This window comes from Hippocampus bargibanti, linkage group LG04, assembly GCF_051943395.1.
Source record: "Hippocampus bargibanti isolate YZ-2025 linkage group LG04, ASM5194339v1, whole genome shotgun sequence".
NCBI lineage: Eukaryota > Metazoa > Chordata > Actinopteri > Syngnathiformes > Syngnathidae > Hippocampus > Hippocampus bargibanti.
The window spans coordinates 33060773-33080285 of record NC_142737.1 but is presented as its reverse complement, the minus strand read 5'-3'; the positions used below and the strand labels follow the sequence as shown (position 1 = coordinate 33080285).

The following is a 19513-nucleotide window of genomic DNA, read 5'->3' as shown; positions in this document are numbered from 1 at the left end:
CTCTTCTTTCTTTCAGACGTGAATCAGCTAATCGGAGACGTGAAATCGGAGAGCTCCGCTTTGGACGATCCACAAGTCCCGCACATTAAGAAGGAAGAGGAAGAGGCTGATGTCAGCAATTTGCCGCAAGATGGCGTCTCCGAGGAGAATGTCGACGACCGACTTCCACCACCCGATTATGAAGGTAACGACACATACTCCAAAAAATGGCGGCTGTGAAGTCGCAGGCGCAAAGAACATTTTCAGCAGCTCGATTCTGGACATGTTTTAGGATCAGACTTCTTCTTTTCCTTTGGGCTTTTCCCTTCAAGGGGTCGTCACATCAAATCAGTGTCCTCCATCTTTAGAGGTTTGATCCGCATGTTTGTTTTGGCCAAGCTTCCTGATGCCCTTCCTGACACAACCCTCTGTATTTATCCGGGCTTGGGACCGGCACAAGAAGACTTATGTCCCTTTGTGGCTACAGAACAAGCAACGCTCTCAGTAAAAGGCTGTCAAACACAAAATGGTCAATGGCACAGCAACATTCAAAAAAAAAAAAACTATACTCACCATTTGATGACAATGCTCTGATCTTACCGTGAAATGGGCTGATAAAGGCTAATCCAAACTAAATAAATAACTAAATAAATAAATATATACATGCGCGCGCGCGCGCACACACACACACACACACACACACACACACACACACACACACACACACACACACACACACACACACACACACACACACACACACACACACAAATAAACTTTTGTTTTTGTTTTGACTTCAATCACGTGGCTTTACCCAAAGACTGGGGGCCGGGAATAGAGGATGAAAAAAAGTTGGCAGCCATTTTCTTCTTGGAGAACAGCTTCACTCTCTCGCTGTCTGTAAACCCCACCCCCTTCACTGCTGCTTTCTTTACCAATGACGTGGCTTTAACCGAAGACTGGGGGCGGGGAATAGAGGACAAAAAAAAATTGGCAGCCATTTTCTTCTTGGAGAAGGGCTTCACTCTCTCTCTGTCTGTAATCCCCACCTCTTCACTGCTGTGTTCTTGACCAATGACGTGGCTTTAACCGAAGACTGGGGGCGGGGAATAGAGGACCAAAACAAGCCGGCTGCCATTTTGTTGTTAGACGAACGGGCTCGTTCGCGAACGACACATCACTCATTGAGGCAGCTCCGTGTGTATCCCGAAAAAAGTTTGTATGCCAAGGTAACATTTTCAGATGTTTCAATGTTCGTAAACCAAAAAGTTCGTAAGCCAAGAGGTTCGTAAACCGAGGTATCATTGTAGTTCTGAAGAGGAAAGCATAAATGTTTTCGATCGATTAAAGAAGTCCTTCCGTCTCAATTCGAATCATAAGCGACGAAACTGGTGAAGGACACGACATATGAAGCATATATGAAGCTCCGTGAATAAGCAATGTAGCATCAACTTCCGTGATATGTGGCATATAAGGACATGAATAACAAATAATAAGCTACAAGATGTCAACATCAATGCAGATTGTTTACTGGTTGTGCATGCAAAACGCTGTTTCAACTTTCAAGATTAAGAGTTACGAACTTACGTATGAATGACAGCAGTTAAAATCACTAACTCCGGTTAGCTCCTATCCATTGCTAACTCTGGTTAGCTCCTCGTTCCAGCAGCTGAATGTTTGTCCGGTAAGTTTGCTCCACTATTATGACAATTGCTCCCTTTCAGCACTGGAAGCAACTTTCTACCCATTGTCAGGCTGAGAGGATGCCAGCGGTTATCCAAGCGGGTATTCGCGCACTCCGGGGAGCTCCTCGGCTGGCGCTATACTGCTCTGCTGTGTTGGAAATGCTGCATTGTTTGTCCGCTAGGAATTTGTGTCAACTTACACCTTTATGCGTCTTCCCGCAATTGGCTGCAACACGATTCACCATCACGTTATTTGTGTAGTTTTCCTTCTAATTTCGCGATCAACACGGTGTTTTCAAATGAAAAAAAGTACCCAAAATGCATTGTGTGTCGCTTTTTTGGTCAGGGACGTTCCCTCCGTGACGACACTTAGGGCATCGTCATTAACTTAAAAACAAGACTTAATGATTATTTAGCGCGAGTCTTAAAACATAAGATGTAGCTATATGAGATGGAATCTTTGTAAAATGGGCTCAGTAGAAGTCATTTTACAAATTATGGATGCAACTTGTCCGGAGGTGTCGGTTGTCCTTTAAAGTGTCTTTGAGTGTGATGAAAAGCGCTTTCACATCATCAAATGTATTTTCAGTATCATATTGGACTTGGGTTCAACCAGCAAATTGAAATGGGAGAAGGGGGACCACAGGGGGACGTCGAAGGGCCACTTTTGATTCTGGAACGGATTATGGTTGAAACCCCAAGTTTGACTGTATTTGCGTTGCTTCCGTCCCGCAGATTTCCGGCGGATGAGCGGCGGTCTGGACGAAACTCCCCCTAGGCCTCCGTGGGGGCATTCCGGTTTTGAGCTGGAGCGTCCGCGTGGCTCCTCCCATTTTGAGGCCGATGTCAGCCCGACCGGCGGCTGCCTGAAAAGCGAAACGGGTGAAGACCAAGTGGCCGAGTGGTCTGAAGGGTCGCTGCCAGACGACCTCCTGACGCCAATGTCGGACGCCGACAGGCAAGACGAGGACGAAACGTCGCCGGGCTCTCCGAAAAAGGTCCCCAGCAAGAAAAGGTCCCGCAAACGCCAAAAGTGTCCCTGCCCGAAGGAGCGTTTCCACTGCTCTGTTTGCGGTAAAAAGTTCCCTTACAATTCCAACTTTATCAGGCATGTGAAAACCCACACGGGAGAAAACCCCTTTCGCTGCTCTGATTGCGGCAAGGCCTTTTCTCAGAAGGCACACATGGAGCGCCACGTGAGTTTGCACACGGGTAAAAAACCCTTCGGATGCTCCACTTGTGGCCGGACCTTCCCCCGAAAGGCAACGCTGGTCACGCACATAGAGAAGCCCTACAGTTGTGGAATGTGTGACAAAAGCTACTCCCGGAAGTTGTTTGGCTTTGCACATCCGTACGCGCCACACCAACAAGTAAATCACACGGACTGACCAGCGCTCGGCGAGCAAGGGTGGCTTTCGTGCACTCGGTAACTCCATGCGCTTCACTTAAAAAAAAAAAAAGATTGCGAGATGTCACATTCTTTGAGAGGGAATGCAAATGCGAATAAAAAATGTTTTAAATCGGGCGTCAAACGCCACCTTTTCATGGCACGCTGCCGCTGACGTCGCACATACACAATAAATGGCTGCGCTGAGGCCACCCATCGCTTGGCGCGTTCAATGTGTAGGCACCTTTAGCGGTATGTGCTCTGTGTAACGGGCCGGCGGGCCAGAAGTAATACATATTAGAAATCATCTAACTGGCCAAATATAATTGAAGTGCGGGCCCGAGATAATTGTAGTGCGGGCCAAGATTGGCCCGCGGGCCTGAGTTTGACATACCTGCTATAAATGGTTGTTTCTTTCGGGCAAAAAACGCCTTACTATACAGTATATACAGGTAACATCCGAGTTACGACCGCGTTCCGTTCCGACAAAACAGTCATAAGTCAAACAGTCGTAAAATCGAAAAGCATTCAAAATGGCTGACACGTCAGACCACGTGATCATAACAAATGACGACACGCTGCCATCTCCTATATGACAGGATAATTATACAATGTCAATCTGTTGTTTCTAAGAAACGTTTTTTATTGAATACAATAATAGATACCAAAATGTTGACAGTTCATTTATAAATCGTATAACTTTTAGTGTCATTTTAATCATTTTATATTTGGTATTATCGATTTTTATTACTGTGTCGGCGCACAGGATTTCTGCTGACCCAAAGCATGCGATCTGTCGAAAAATCACTCTCCTTGCTAACGGAGAAGTCACCCAACACATGCGCTCGGACTCAGGCGGACGCCGAAGTAAACAAGTTCTACCAGTTGCCCTCTCCCCGGCCGCACCCCGCGCTGACGTGCGGCCCGACCCAGAGACCGTCTGCAACGCCGACGCACCCAACCCGCTATCTCGCCGCGCAGCAGAACAAACTGTCTCAAAAAGGCAGCGGCGCCGACCGTGAGACCGACGCGTCGCGGCGATCCCACCCGCTCGAGCGCGGGGGTGATTGCTGTGCTAGTGAGATGCTGTCATGTTGGAGAATATTGTCGTACGCGTTTTTTAAGTAATATGGTAAAGTCTCGTTATATGGATATTCTTGGAAAAAATGTCGATATATCCGTCCTCGGCCGAACTGCATTAACAAAAGCTGCCAAAAGAGGGCATCCAAGCGCCATATAAGAAACGGAGCTGGCCATATGAGCTCGCCATTTTGTGCCTCTTTTTTTTGGGGGGTGAGAGATGTTCCCCCAATGTTGCCTCAAAACGGCACATATAATTCTTTAATCGATTGCAAACATGTATGCTTTCCTCTTCAGAACTACAGTGTATTTGAATCATATTCATAACTGGATGTGTAACAAGAAAGCATATTATCCGAACTCTTCCGCTTCCGGGATGAGCGTACGCTGGCGCGGTTTGGCTGCCGCTGCTTTCCCGCGAAGTGTTTTTAACTTCTTTTAGCCTTTTTTAACCTCTTTTTAGCTTTTTTTATGGTTCACGAACCTCTGGAAATACCAGACAGTCAGAATACGAACCTCCCTGTGGTCATCCGTCCGCCAGCCGCGCAGAAGGAGCAGCCGCTCGGTCGATCACCGTATGTTAGCCGGCCTGGCTAGGTCGGCTAATGCGCCTCGTAGTGGGGACGCCACCAGCGTCAACTTCGGCCTCCTCAACGTCCGCTCGCTTACGGGAAATGGGTGTCTTATCCAAGACATTCTAATTGACCGTAAGCTTGACTTTTTTTGTATAAATGAGACTTGGCAAATGGCGGGAGACTTCTCCGAGCTCAATGGCGCGACTCCGCCAGGCTTTGTTTACATTTCTAAGGCCCGCCTCTCAGGCCGCGGAGGTGGTCTCGCGATAATTTACCGCAAGAACTGGAAAATCCTTCAAGTTTCACTCCCGGAAACCCTATCATTCGAATGCCTTGCATGTAAAATTTCTGGACCCTCACCCACCATCATAGCCACTGTATACCGTGCACCAAAACCACATTGTGACTTTCTAAAAGAATTCTCTAATGTCCTCACACACCTCTCCACCCTGTCACCAAATGTAATTATTCTCGGGGACTTCAACATCCACATGGACAATTCCACTCTTCCCCTCACTAAAGACTTCACCTCCTCACTTGACAGCTTTGGTCTGCAATTCTCGGACTTTCCCACCCACATAAAAGTCCACACCCTGGACCTCATTTGCATGTCTGGCCTTATCCCAAAGAATTGCACGGCTAATGAACTTCCTATAACAGACCTTTTCCTGGTTTCATTCAACATTGCCACCCAAACTCCGGACTACAACTCATCCCCTGATGCACACATACAACGCGGACCTCACGAACACCCTCAACGCCCTTGCTCCTGTAAAGTCCCGGTCTGTCCAATTTACCCGGTCCGCACCCTGGTTCACCGCCCATCTCCGCTCCATCAAGACAAAAACTTGCCAACTGGAAAGACTTTACAGGAAGTCCGGGCTGACTACTCACAAGGACATATACGCAACTCGCCTCACCGATTACAAGGACTCAATCTCACATGCAAAATCGCAATATTACTCTGGACTCATTGACTCTAATCCTGGAAACTCACGGGCCCTCTTTTCCCTCTATCACAAAATCACACAACCTCCTATCTCTCTCCCCTCACACTTCAATTCCTCTGAGACATGCAACACTCTGCTTATGTTTTTTAGTGACAACAAAATCCATCAGCACCTCGGGTCCTCTGTCCCCCCCCTCTCCCAGCCTTTCTACTCCTTCCCAACTACTCTCCGCTTTTGAAATCCCCCATCCCTCTATAATCTCAGACAGTATTACCAAATCCAAGAACTCCTCCTGTCAACTCGACCCCCTCCCTACTATCCTTATCAAGTCCTGCCTACGCTCTCTTCTCCCATTTATTTCTACCATTATTCACTCCGCATTATCAACTGGAATTGTTCCTATCCCACTCAAAACCGCAGCTGTCACTCCAATTCTGAAAAAACCTGGCTCAGACCCAAACGATTTCAATAACTTACGTCCAATTTCCCACCTTCCATTCATCGCCAAAATTCTTGAAAAGACAGTTGTGTCCCAGCTTCACTCACACCTCACTCACAATAACCTGTACGAACAATTCCAGTCTGGTTTCCGCCCCCGCCACAGTACTGAATCGGCTCTCATAAAAATCACGAATGATCTTTTTATGGCAGCCGATGCCGGTTCACTCTCCATCCTCATCCTTCTCGACCTGACCTCAGCTTTTCCCACCCTATCCTGCTCGACAGACTTTCCACCCTCGGCATCACCCACACCCCACTTCGCTGATTTCATTCCTATCTCTCTGATCGCTCACAATTCATCCAAATCAACTCGTTCACCTCACGGTCCTCTCCTGTGTCCTCTGGTGTCCTGGGGCCACTTTTCCTTATTATCTACCTACTTCCTCTTGGCGATATTTTTCCTAAGTTTGGCATTCACTTTCACTGCTTCGCGGATGACACCCAACTCTACCTCTCCAGCAAAGCCGACGCCTCTCTTCCACCTTCATCCCTCCCACTTTGCCTCTCAGAAATTAAATCCTGGCTTTCCCATAACTTTATCAAGCTTAACAGTGAAAAAAACGGAACTTCTCCTTGTCGGTACCAAATCCACCCTCCACAAAACTAACAGTTTCTCTCTCACCATTGACAGTTCAACCGTGTCCCCCTCCCCTCCAGGTCAAGAGCCTGGGTGTCATCCTCGATAGCTCACTATCTTTTCACTCCCATATAAATAACATAACTCGGTCTGCTTATTTCCACCTCCGTAATATTAACCGTCTCTGTCCCTCGCTCAGCCCTCACTCGGCTGCTATCCTTATCCACAGTCTCGTCACCTCCCGCATCGATTATTGTAGCTCACTTCTCTTCGGTATCAATCAGAAATTTCTCCATAAACTCCAACTCGTCCAAAATTCTTCAGCCCGGATCATCACTAGAACCCCCTCCTTTCACCACATCACCCCTGTCCTCCAGCAACTCCACTGGCTACCTGTTAAACATCGAATCGAATTCAAAATACTTGTGTTTACATTCAAAGCCATCCATAACCTTGCCCCTCGCTATCTTTCTGACCTGCTTCAAATCTATTTTCCCTCTCGGTCCCTCAGATCCTCATCCTCCCTTCACCTCTATATGCCCTCTGCCCGTCTCACCACGATGGGATGCAGAGCGTTCAGCCGCTCTGCTCCCAAACTCTGGAATTCACTTCCACCCAACATCCGTAATATTGACTCCCTCCCTATTTTCAAGTCCCACCTCAAAACCCATTTGTTTAAAATTGCTTTCAATGTCTAGTTCAATCTGCTATTTTATTATATATCATTTTACTTATGGTTTTATTGTTATGTGCTTTGTTTTATTGTTTTCATTGTAAAGTGTCCTTGGGTGTTTTGAAAGGCGCTTGAAATTAAATGTATTATTATTATTATTATCCGAGTCTGAAGCCATTGTTTGGATTCACAAGCAATGCAAGACGTCTTGGCGTGAAGTCATTTCTATTGGTGTTTTGCATTTGACTAAAAAGTGACATCGGTTGCTTAAATACACAGTAGAGAATGTACAGTAATTTTCAAAATCATCACGCTTCAGCAGACAAAACAAGAAACGTTGCAAAAAACGATTGCATTCATATACAGTACAAAGGGCATGTACATAACACAACAGGGAAACTGCAACACTTACATCTTACTGTATTATGTATGCAATTTAAAAAAGTCATCAATCTTCTTCTGCTTCCCATTTTTACCTTTTAACACAAACACTTCAATCTCGTATGCTACACACGAGCTGACGTCTGAAAATGAAAATGACGTCTGCTACACGGGATCTGGTCACGTAATAAACTCACCTGACCAAGTCAACCAATGGCGCGACCGATACAGATTTCGATAATGGTGGTACTGTATAGAAACCCCTTAGCAAATATCGATTCATCTTAAATATCTTTTGTATCGATATAAACATAGCAAAATGGCCGGCGGGAGATGAAAAAGAGCACCGTAGTAACCAGATTATCGTAAAAACCACGAATCGTACTAAACAGAACTAATTAGCCATAAAAAGACTAGAAATATGCACGGGAAATCAAAATAGTGTCACAATAAGCAGTATTATCAATATAAACGATATCGATATAACAAGACTTTACTGTAGTTATTTTGTATCCTCATTTTGTCCTGTTTCGAGATTGTCACGTTCGGATTGACAGCTAGGGGCGGGGCCACGCCCTCCCGCTTCCAATGCTGTCAATTCCTTCATCAGAACGGTGTAGCGGTGGCAGCGGTAAAATTTTAAAAAATAAATAAAAACCGTGTGGCGGTCCTAAGTACGGGTGGCCGTAACTCTCGCCGGTCGTAAATCGGATGTTACTGTCGGTTTTTTCACCCATTTATACATGCTTTGTTTTTGGCAGAATTTTTTTTATTGTAGAAAAGTTAACACATTTCACAACACTCAACAGGGGACGGGAAAAAAACCTTAAAAATTAGTGACAAAAATAAATTTAATAACCATAACTAAAAGTAAAAAAAAACGATTTCAATGTTCCCAAGGGGAAAAGAATGTAAATAAATTACAATCAGCCTGATAAAGGCGGCTCGGATGAGTTTCTCACCAGTATCGGTTCTTGAGTGTCTTTTTAGGAGTCCCTTCACAGAAAAATCTTTGGCCACAAACAGAGAAGGAAAAGGGTTTCTCACCAGTTTGGATTCATGTGTGGCTAAATCCAGTAAATGGCTCTTCTGAGAGATTTGTTTGCCACAAACTGGGCAGAAAAAAATATTTCTCAACAGTGCGGATTATTGTGCGGCTAATTAAAATGCCCTTTGAGAATCCTTTGCAAAAAACTGGGCCTGAAAAAGCTTTCTCACCGGTGTGGATTTTCACGTGCACTTAAGTGATGTTTCCTTAAAAATCTTTGGCCACATTCTTAACAGGCAAAAGGTTTCTCGCTGGTGTGGGTTCTTGTATGGTTAATTAAAGAGCCCTTCTGAGCGAATCCTTTGCCACAAACTGAACAGGAAAAAGGTTTCTCACCACTGTGGGTTCCTATGTGGCGAATTAAAAAGGCCTTCTTAGAGAATCCGTTGCGACAAACTGAACAGGAAAAAGGTTTCTCACCAGTGTGGATTCTCGTGTGTTTACTTAAGTTTCCCTTCTCAGAAAATCCTTTGCGACAAACTGAACAAGAAAAAGGTTTCTCACCAGTGTGGATTCTTGTGTGTTTACTTAAGCTTCCCTTCGCAGAGAATTCTTGGCGACACACTGAACAGGAAAAAGGTTTCTCGCCAGTGTGGATTCTTGTGTGGACAATTAACTGTTGCTTCCCAGGGAATCCTTTGCCACAATCTGAACAGGAAAAAGGTTTCTCGCCAGTGTGGATTCTTGTGTGTTTACTTAAGTTTCCCTTCTCAGAGAATCCTTTGCCACACACTGAGCAGGAAAAGGGCTTCTCACCAGTGTGGATTCTCGTGTGGAAAATTAAATTGTCCTTCCGAGAGAATCCTTTGCCACAAACTGAACAGGAAAAAGGTTTCTCACCACTGTGGATTCTTGTGTGGCAAATTAAATTGGCCTTTTGAGAAAATCCTTTGGCACAAACTGAACAGGAAAAAGGTTTCTCACAAGTGTGGATTCTTGTGTGTTTACTTAAGCTTCCCTTCGCAGAGAATCCTTGGCCACACACTGAACAGGAAAAAGGTTTCTCGCCAGTGTGGATTCTTGTGTGGACAATTAACTGTTGCTTCCCAGGGAATCCTTTGCCACAATCTGAACAGGAAAAAGGTTTCTCGCCAGTGTGGATTCTTGTGTGTTTACTTAAGTTTGCCTTCTCAGAGAATTCTTTGCCACACACTGAGCAGGAAAAGGGCTTCTCACCAGTGTGGATTCTTGTGTGGAAAATTAAATGGTCCTTCCGAGAGAATCCTTTGCCACAAACTGAACAGGAAAAAGGTTTCTCACCACTGTGGATTCTTGTGTGGCAAATTAAATTGGCCTTCTTCGAGAATCCTTTGCGACAAACTGAACAGGAAAAAGGTTTCTCACCACCATGGATTCTTGCGTGTTTACTTAAGCTTCCCTTCTCAGAGAATCCTTTGCCACACACTGAACAGGAAAAAGGTTTCTCACCAGTGTGGGTTCTTGTGTGGCTATTTAAAAGGCCCTTCTGAGAGAATCCTTTGCCACAAACTGAACAGGAAAAGGGTTTCTCACCACTGTGGATTCTTGTGTGGCGAATTAAATGGGCCTTCTGAGAGAATCCTTTGCCACAAATCGAGCAGGCAAAATGTTTCCCACCAGTGTGGGTTTTCGCATGCTTTTTCAAATGACTCTGATCAATAAACATTTTGCCACACAGAGAAAATTTGCAGGGCTTGTTGTCAGTGTGACATGTCAGATCACCGTCAGACTCATCATCATTTGATGATCTGTTGTCATCATTTTTGGTGCAAGGGTGCTCTGCCTCCTCCTCTCTCTTAATGTCGCGGGCTCCCTCTTCTTCCTTCTTCAGCCGCGCAGGACAAGCATCTTCGCTGATATCTGCATGACATAAAAAGACAGACACACATGCAATTATGGTGAAAGTTACTCAGAGATAAATGAGTTCAGATTACCACTCAAAATGTGCCATAAACAGCATCACATTTGTGGAGGATTTCAAAAGACTGACGTCGGCGTAGAAATAGTGCTGCTTTTTCCTGCTTTTTTCGTCCAAACCCTATCTCTTTTTCTCTCTCAGCGCACACACTTCCTTCCCCCAGCCACACACACACACATACACAGCTTTTACCACCCGCGTGCGTTCTTAGCCGAAGGGCTTCACACCCGTATGCATCTAGTGTGCAAGAACTTCTTGAATTAGAACATTTTGCCGAACATGTAAAGCTTCTTTTGTCCTCGTACGTCTCGAACTGTTCAAACAAGCCTACGGTGAGCATGTATTTTTTTTTTGCATGTGTGAGTTCTCATGCGTCTTTTGGGTTTCTGAAAGGCGCTTGGAAATTAAAAATATTATTCTTATTCTCAACTGTGTGCTTCATCAGTTTGATCTTGCAGGAGAATTTCTGCCTCTCATGTGTGCATCTCTGTCTATGCTACTCGTCGCCACACACACACACACAAACAGGGACAGAGAGAGAGATGGAGAGAGAAAGAGAGAGAGACACTGACTCACAGCAGCGAATGCTCCGATTGGTCTCTAGTCAGGCATCGCTAGTCGAACAAGCAAATACGAGCCGTTCATATCATGACAAGAGCCACTTTGTGTCAGAATCGGTTTGGTCAGAAACAAATGTCCTGATGTCGTACATGTTGGAAATTAAATGTATTATTATTCGTATTCTCTTGTTGAGTGTGTTTGATGGTATAAGTGGCAAAGTCATGTTTAGGTTGTTCGCACAGTGATGTTGATGTTGCCTGCGGAGAGAAGGGAATTTTCGTAGGTTATGATAAATATAATTCAGCCTATAATGTGTACTATCCTGAGACAAGAAAAAGCCCTGAAACATAGACTGGTGAAGTTTATCACAAAAAAAACAGCAAAGTTAATCAGACTCAAACAGGTTGTGACATGTGGGACGACATTCAGTTACAGAAAAACACCTCGAAAGGTAATCAAGCAGAGTCAGTGACAGCTTGAAGAAAGCAAATAGTCGAGCGCTGAAGAGACAGTCGAGACAGATCTGACTCAGACAGACAATGTTCAGACAGAACAGGAAAGGATGTGTCCTATAAGACAAAGAAAGGCTCCAGAATATTTGAAGGAGTACCAATGTAAAATTGAGTGTGATGATAACAAAAACGAAAATATTGATTACAGGTAACATCCAATTTATGACCGGCGCGAGTTACGACCACCCGTACTTACGACCACGACCGCCAGACTTTTTTTTTCTATGGTTGCCACTGCTCCAGCCAGCAACGCGACAGAGACAGTGGTCCGTGCAGGGTGATTTATTCAGCTACAACACAAAGCGCTGGTCCCAAAAAGAAGACCAGGAGAATAATCAAAAATAAAGAATACCAAAAAGGATAATAATAATAATACTATATTTCATTTTTACGCGCATTTCAAGACTGGGAGGGGGGGCTCAGACGAAGATATTGAAAGTCTAAGGTAATACAAAGTACAAATACAAGTTCACAGCATCCCGTTTTCGTAACTGCTGTCCTGAAAAAGGAAGTGGTTGTAACGGGGAGGTGTGGCCCCGCGCCCAGCGGTCAATCCGAATTTGACAATCGGGAGGAGTGTCCACCGATGCCGAGGCAGGTGGGATTGACGCGACGCAAATGCTGCGTCGGGCTCACAGTCGGCGCCGCCGCCTCTTTGAGACAGGTGACCTCTTCTGGCTTCTCCGTTAGCAGGGAGAGCGATTTTTGGAACGCTTGCATGTGTGGGAAGCCGTGCGTATTTGAGTCAGCGGAAAGTGTGTGCACCAACACAGTAATAAAGATTGATAATACGAAATATAAAATGATTAAAATGACACTAAAAGTGATAAGATTTATAAATGAACTGTCAACATTTTGGTATATAATAGCATTCAATAGAAAATGTTGCTTAAAAACAACAGATTGACATATATACTATCCTGTCCTATAGGAGATGCCAGCGTGTCGTCATTTGTTATGATCACGTGATCCTCGCCTCAGCCATTTTGAATGCTTTTCGATTTACGACCGTTTGACTTACGACGGTTTTGTCGGAACGGAACCTGGTCGTAACTTGGATGTTACCTGCACGTATTTCTACAGCAGGCCCGGCCAACCTGCAGCTCCCGAGCCGCATGCGGCTCTTTGGCTGATTTCATGCGGCTCTTAAGGGGCCGACTCGTAAGGGGCGTCCACATGACAGGCGTAAAAAAAGTTTGGCGCTGGTAATTTCGTGACCATCGCGTGCTGCACATTTTGGAGAAAATTTAAGACTTTTAAGGGCACCTGAGAATCGTGAAGACTTAAGTGCACCTGATAGTCATGAAATTACGGTATCAAGCTGACCATGTGACGTTAACACACATGTGTGTGTGATGAAAATCAATCATTTATGTCGTAAACCACTGGTGGCCAACCAATCAGAGACTCGACACAAATTGTTTACGACGTAAACATTTCATGAAAGAAGAGATGAAATCCTTGACAGAAAATGAGACTTTTACTCTGACTTCACTACCAAAGGGCAAACAAGTAGTGGGAGGTCACTGGGTGTATACAGTGAAAAAACCCAAATGGATCTGAGACTTGTAAAGCCAAATATGTAGCAAAATGACATAGTCAAGTGGAAGGAATTGACTATAAGGAGACATTTTCACCTACAGCAAATATGGTAGCTGATGTTCTTACCAAAGCAGTGACAAAAGCTAAGCTTGAAAGGTTCAGGGGATATTTTTTTGGAGAGTAATGTGAACTGGAAAATGTGAATACTTTGAAGTTTAGAGAATATTGCCAATGTGTAAAATGTTTTATTTTTGCAACGAGGCATTTCTCATTTTGACATTTGTTTTGTTTATTACTACAGAGATTTGTAAACATGTCTTTGAGAGGGAGTGTTGAGTGTGTTTGATGGTATGAGTGGCAAAGTCATGTTGAGGTTGTTCGCACAGCGATGTTGCCTGCGGACAAGTGAACCTGCGAGAATGTTGTAATGCTGCTTTTCATGAGCATGCGCAGAATAAACGGCCCGTGAGTCAGTTCCCAGACCAAAGACAGACACGGCTGTGCGTCATTATTCTCTCCCGTGTAAAATTATGTGAAAACCGAATTACTCATGTAAAAAATACACTATATCTCCTCACTGCGTGTGTCTGTAATTCTCCTCGCCCTCCTCTACAACGGATACCGGACAATCACGTGCGGATTTAACCTAAGACGGGGAATAGAGGACAAAAAAAGGCTGCTCCCATTTCCGGCACCTTGTTAGGAACCAGCTCTCTTAGTTCACTTCAGAGATCCGGCTCCAAGCGCCGGTTCGTTCGCGAATGACATATCACTAGTTCATATCATTAAAAGAGCCACTTCGTGTCAGAATCGGTTTGGTCAGAAACAAAAGTCCTGATGTCGCACAAGTTTCGAGACTTTTCATTCTATAAATATGTGATAAGAGCTTTGTGCCTTTGCACTTGTGATTTCCTACAGGCATTGTATGTTACTTATGCACAAAAAAAACAACTCACAAAGCCTGTTCAAAAATCGTGAAAACAAGTGAGATGAGCAGTTAAGAGCCAACCTAATCTGTGAAGAACAATTCTTGGCTGCATCCTCCAAATGGCGTCCAGCAGTTGACGTCCCTTGTGCTCCTCTTTTTCTTCACAAAGGTCCTTCTCGTCTTCTGGTGTCCTTCTTGCGCACATTGTTCACACGGCAGTTCCAAAATATTTCGCTTACGCTCCCTGCGGTGCGATGCGTTGAGCACGAGGTCCTCTTTGTTAGCGGCTAGCAAACTCGGCTAAGCTAAACAAAGCCTCGAAGGTCCAACGGAGACCGAGACGACTTTAATCAGACACAAGCTTCAACGAAAGATGTTCTAACCGAGCAATATAGTGGTGGGTGCTATGAGTGGCCGTTTTGAGCACGTCGCCGACAAATTCGGGAGAATTTGGTCATCGGGTGTCGACCGCGTTTCATTCCGAGCGTGCGTCAAGTCGGCAATTGTGAATACTCTGCACCCCGGAAATCTGTCCACAGTAAACGCTGTTCACTACCTTCGAAATAAAAGCATTTTAAGCCGTCAGCGGTTTGGATATAAATCTATTATTCAGGCAACGACGCGTTCCCGCAGACAGAATGAAAATAGTCTCAGAATAGCACGAAAGGAGGGAGAGAAAAAAGTCAACATACACGCTCAATTAAAAATGACAATTTTACATAATCAAAAAAAAATAAAAACTTTCCCCCCAACCAGACCAGGTCGAAGGCACACAAAAGCACCTCAGATATCGAACAATGGGAGTGTTCTGATCCGATGTTGGATTTCAAAATAAAATCATCCAAATCAATAACAAGCGCAAATACGGAAGAGGATTAGGGCCACTGAAGAAAAAAAAAATACGGTTGGCAAAATTCTGACTTTAATCTCAGAATTCTGACTTTATTCTCGGAATTCTGACTTTAAAGTCAGAATTATTTTCGTTGCGACTTTAAAGTCAGAATTCTGACTTTATTCTCAGAATTCTGACTTGAAAGTCAGACTTTAAAGTCAGAATTCTGAGATTAAAGTCAGAATTTTGCCAACCGTATTTTTTTTCTTTGTGACAGCCCTGAAAACTCTGCATGCAATGCTTCTAACGTGGTTGAGTACTTTTGGAGGTGATCACCTGATCTTTTGGCTTCCTTAAGTGTTGGCAAGTGGGTCAGAATGTTGACCTTCACTTGGCTTGAGAGAAGCTGCAGTTTTCTCATGAAAGCCTTCACTGCACTGTCCATCTCATGCACAAAAAGGCCCTTGCTCTGCATTTTGACATTTATTTTGTTCATTAGTGCAGTCACATCCACAGCAAATCCGAGGTCTGCCAACCAGTCGTTATCTGAAAGTTCTGGGATGTCATGACCTTTCTGAATACAGAACTCCTGAATCTGGTCTCTCAGGTCCCAGACACTTTTCAGAACCTTGCCAAGGCTGAGCCACCTAACAGTGCAGTGATAGCTTATGTCACCATGTTCAGCCTCATTTTCCTCCAACAAAGCAACAAACTGTCTGTAATTTAAAACTCTCGCTCTGACGAAATTAACTATTTTAGTGACAGCATCAACGACATGTTTCATTTTTAACACTGTCTTACACAACACTTCCTGGTGTATGATACAATGCAAAAATGTCAATTTCTGATCAGGGTTCATTTCTGTCACTTTATCCTGCATTCTCTTTAAAAGTCCAACATTTTTCCCGGTTAGATTTGGACAACCATCTGTCACACCTGCAAGCTTGTCCCATTTCAGTCCTAACATGGCCATCCATGCATTTACCTCTCTGAACAAGTCATTACCAGTGATTGTCCCTTTTATTGACTGCATGGCTGCCAACCCCTCTGGTAATTTGAAAGTCTGCAGTTATCCCACGTAAGAAGATGAGCAGCTGGGCGGTGTCACGTACATCGCAGCTCTCATCCAAAGCCAGAGAAAAAAAGTCAAAGTCGGCCGCTCTGTTCTTCATCTGAAGCTCTAAGTTTCCTGCGATCTCCTCAATCCGCCTCGTTACAGTGCGTCGGGAGAGTGAAACGTTCTCAAATGCGCCCTTTTTCTCTGGGCACATCAGCGCAGCAGAGTCCAATAAACACTCCTTAATAAACTCTCCGTCGGAAAATGCCCAATTTTTTTCTGGCGATTTTGTGAGAAATGACATAACTTGTCCTGACGGCTGCATCTCTGGGAGTGTGAAGTTTAGTGAAACATCCTTGTTGGGTTTGTAGTTTTGCAAGCAATGCATCAGACACCCTTGCACGCTCTTCACCAGACAGATTTCTGTATTTATCTTCATGCTTGGTCGTGTAGTGGCGATTGAAATTATATTCTTTCAACACAGCAACCTGTGTACCACAGACTAAGCACACTGCTTTACCTTTAATTTCTGTAAAGAAATATTTGGCAGTCCATATCTTGTTGAAAATACGGCATTCGTTATCAACTTCTCTTTTCTTGGGGTGTGCCGACATCTTGAGCCTTGAGGGTAACCTAGCGAACAGAATCGCCTTCACTCACTTCCGTGTATACACGTAAGACTCTCGCGTGTATACACGTAAGACGTAGAGTCTACGTCGTGCATACGTAATGACCTAACGCTTTTCAAAATAAAAGTTCAATCATTTTTTTGTTAATTTATGGCGTTTATGATTGGCCTCACGCGGGCCGGACAGGGACGTACAAAGGGGCGGATGTGGCCCGCGGGCCGTAATTTGCCCGGGTCTGGTCTAAGTGGACCCATATCTTTCATTTTAAACCTTCTTTTTAGCATTTCTTTTACTTCACTGAGTATCGTTACTCGTCGCAATGATTAAGTCATCCATCCACACTAACAAAATGACTTTTTCATTTTCGGATTCTCTGTAGTAAACACAGTGATCTGCATCATTTTGTATAAAACCATTCTTTATGAGGTGATTATTTAGTAACATGTTCCAGTTACGCCCTGACTGCTTTAAGCCAGACAGTGATTTGTTGAGCTTACATACCAAACGTTCTCCTGTTTGTGACGTGATCTCAAAACCTTCAGGTTGGTCGACATATAATTCACAGTACATTGGGGCATGGAGATATGCAGTCTTCACGTCCATTTGGTGAAGGGTGAGATCTTCTTGCACTGCCACCTGCAACAGTGCTCGAATGGAAGTCATATTCGCTGTCAGCGAAAATGTCTCTCTGTAGTCTATAGCTTCCAATTTACCAAATCATTTTGCCACAAATCTGGCTTTACAAGTCTCAGATCCATCTGGGTTTTCTTTCACCGTATACACCCAGCAACCTCCCACTGCTTTTTTGCCCTTCGGTCGTGGGGTCAGAGTGAAAGTCTCATTTTCTTTCAGGGATTATATCTCCTCTTCCACTGCAGTAGCCCACATTTTTGACTTTTCAGATTGCATAGCCTCTTTAAAAGTTCTAGGTACACCATGAGTTACTTTGTAGAAATAGTCAATTTTGTCGGCTTTGTCATCATCACACTTAGTTTTACACGTGTACTCTTTTAAATATTCTGGAGCCCTTTTTTGTCTTTTAGAAAACCTCCTTCCCCGTTCAGTCTGAATATTGCCTGTTTCTACTGTCTCTTCAGCACTCGGTTCTTTGCTTATCTCAAGTTGATCTTGACTCTGTTTGATTTCCTTCAGGGGTACTTTACTGTAGCTCTGAATATCGTCCCACAAGTCACAATCCGTTTGAGTTTGATCATCTGTGTTGTTTTTTTTTTATTAAAAATTTCACCGGTCTATGTCTCAGAACTTTCCTTGTCTCAGGGTAGTACACAATATAGGTTGGACCATACTTATCATATACTACGAAAATCTGCTTCTCACGTCTGGAATCTAACTTCTTTTTGTCCTGTTTATAAACATAGCTGTCGCGTTTTGCGAGGTAGTGATGGCGGGTGCGGATCCCAAGAAGCAGGCAGGAGGGAGCAGGAGGTTGTTTGACAAATTGTATTAAAATAAAGGTCAGCAGTAACAAAATGTAAAATATCAAAATGATCTGAATGGAAAAAATACAAAGTAGCAAAAGAAAACCAAGTGTAAAAGTCCGCCAAGGTTAAACAAACACGTACACAATGCATGCAGCAAACAAGCAGCAAACAAACAATGAACCGGCCCCGGATGGTCGTGCCGGGTGTTCTTTTAAATGTCAATGTGTCGTGCGGCGAGACAGCAAGCAGGTGGAAAGTTGGTAAAAGTTCACTCAGCCAGATGCAGGAAGGGTATTGTGAGTTTTCTTTATTTGAAGTTGACATCAGTTTTCGGCAGACCCCAGGTAACACTGCTCTCCAGGTTGTCCTTTGTCCCTCTTCTGCCTCCTCCAAGAGACTGGCTCAGGCTGGCTTTAAAGGTGCTTCACCTGAGCTTCTGGCCAATCAGGTCCCAGCGGCAATTGGCCATTCCCAGGTGGTTGCAATCACCTTCTCAATCAGTCTAAATCAATTAGTGGTCGCCCAACTCTACTGTTTTGGATGGGGAGAAATGTGCACCTTTCTCCCATCCAAAATCCAGAACACACAAAATTATTTAACATTTCTTTTAGCATCATGACACAATGATTAAACGACCAACACCTGCGAGGCTGCAGGCAGGGCTGACGTCGCTACCCGCTGGTCGCCAATCTGATCATGACAGTACCCCCCCTTCAAGGGGCTGCTTCCAGAAGTCAACAGTCTCCCAAAAAGGTCCACTCGCCAGGGAACGGTCGGTGGAGAGGGCAACCGCTGCCTCTCCAGCACACAACGGGCGGCGGCCTGATGGGAACGGGACTCGGCCTGGGCTGGACGAAGACGCGGCACGGATCGTCGTGGGCGTGAGTGCGATCCCTCTCGCACGTTCACGCGACGGCGCATGGCTCTGCGTGGACGTCGAACTGCCAGTGTCAGAATGGCACCCCGTACGGCCGTATGGGACCAGGTCTCGGCCGGACGCCGACGTGGGCGTGAACTGCCCGGCTCCGGGGGAACGAGACCAGTCCAGAGCCGCTCCGGGATCCAGCGGTGAGTGGGGTCTCGGACTGACGTTGACGCGGACGTTGCACGGCTCGTCGTGGATGAGACTCAATTCGTCATGCACGACGACAGCGTGGCTGGACGTGGGCGTGCAATGCCAGTCACCCAGGGTCACCCTGGACGGCCACCTGGAAGGAGGTCTCGGCCGGACGTTTACGTGGACGTTGCGGCTCATCGAGTGACGCGATTCAAACGCG

At 44.9% G+C, this 19513-nt stretch overlaps 4 protein-coding genes across 5 annotated transcripts in view; all 4 read right to left on the bottom strand.

The window, feature by feature from the left end:
* Nucleotides 1-19513, bottom strand: part of LOC148899801 (uncharacterized) — a 205621-nt gene that overhangs the window by 94441 nt on the left and 91667 nt on the right. The window lies entirely within an intron of this gene.
* Nucleotides 1-19513, bottom strand: part of LOC148899803 (uncharacterized) — an 81163-nt gene that overhangs the window by 38824 nt on the left and 22826 nt on the right. The gene's annotated exons all lie outside the window — the stretch shown is intronic.
* Nucleotides 1487-14766, bottom strand: LOC148899806 (uncharacterized). Its single transcript, XM_088995250.1, has 2 exons — nucleotides 14358-14766; nucleotides 1487-10675 (listed from the first exon to the last, which is right to left on the bottom strand). Exons 1-2 carry the CDS (start codon nucleotides 14479-14481, stop codon nucleotides 9066-9068), a joined length of 1734 nt encoding a protein of 577 aa, XP_088851376.1. The 5' UTR covers nucleotides 14482-14766; the 3' UTR covers nucleotides 1487-9065.
* On the bottom strand, nucleotides 15347-16081 carry LOC148899805 (general transcription factor II-I repeat domain-containing protein 2A-like). The gene has a single exon (XM_088993739.1). The coding sequence runs from the start codon at nucleotides 16079-16081 to the stop codon at nucleotides 15347-15349; it is 735 nt and encodes a 244-aa protein (XP_088849865.1).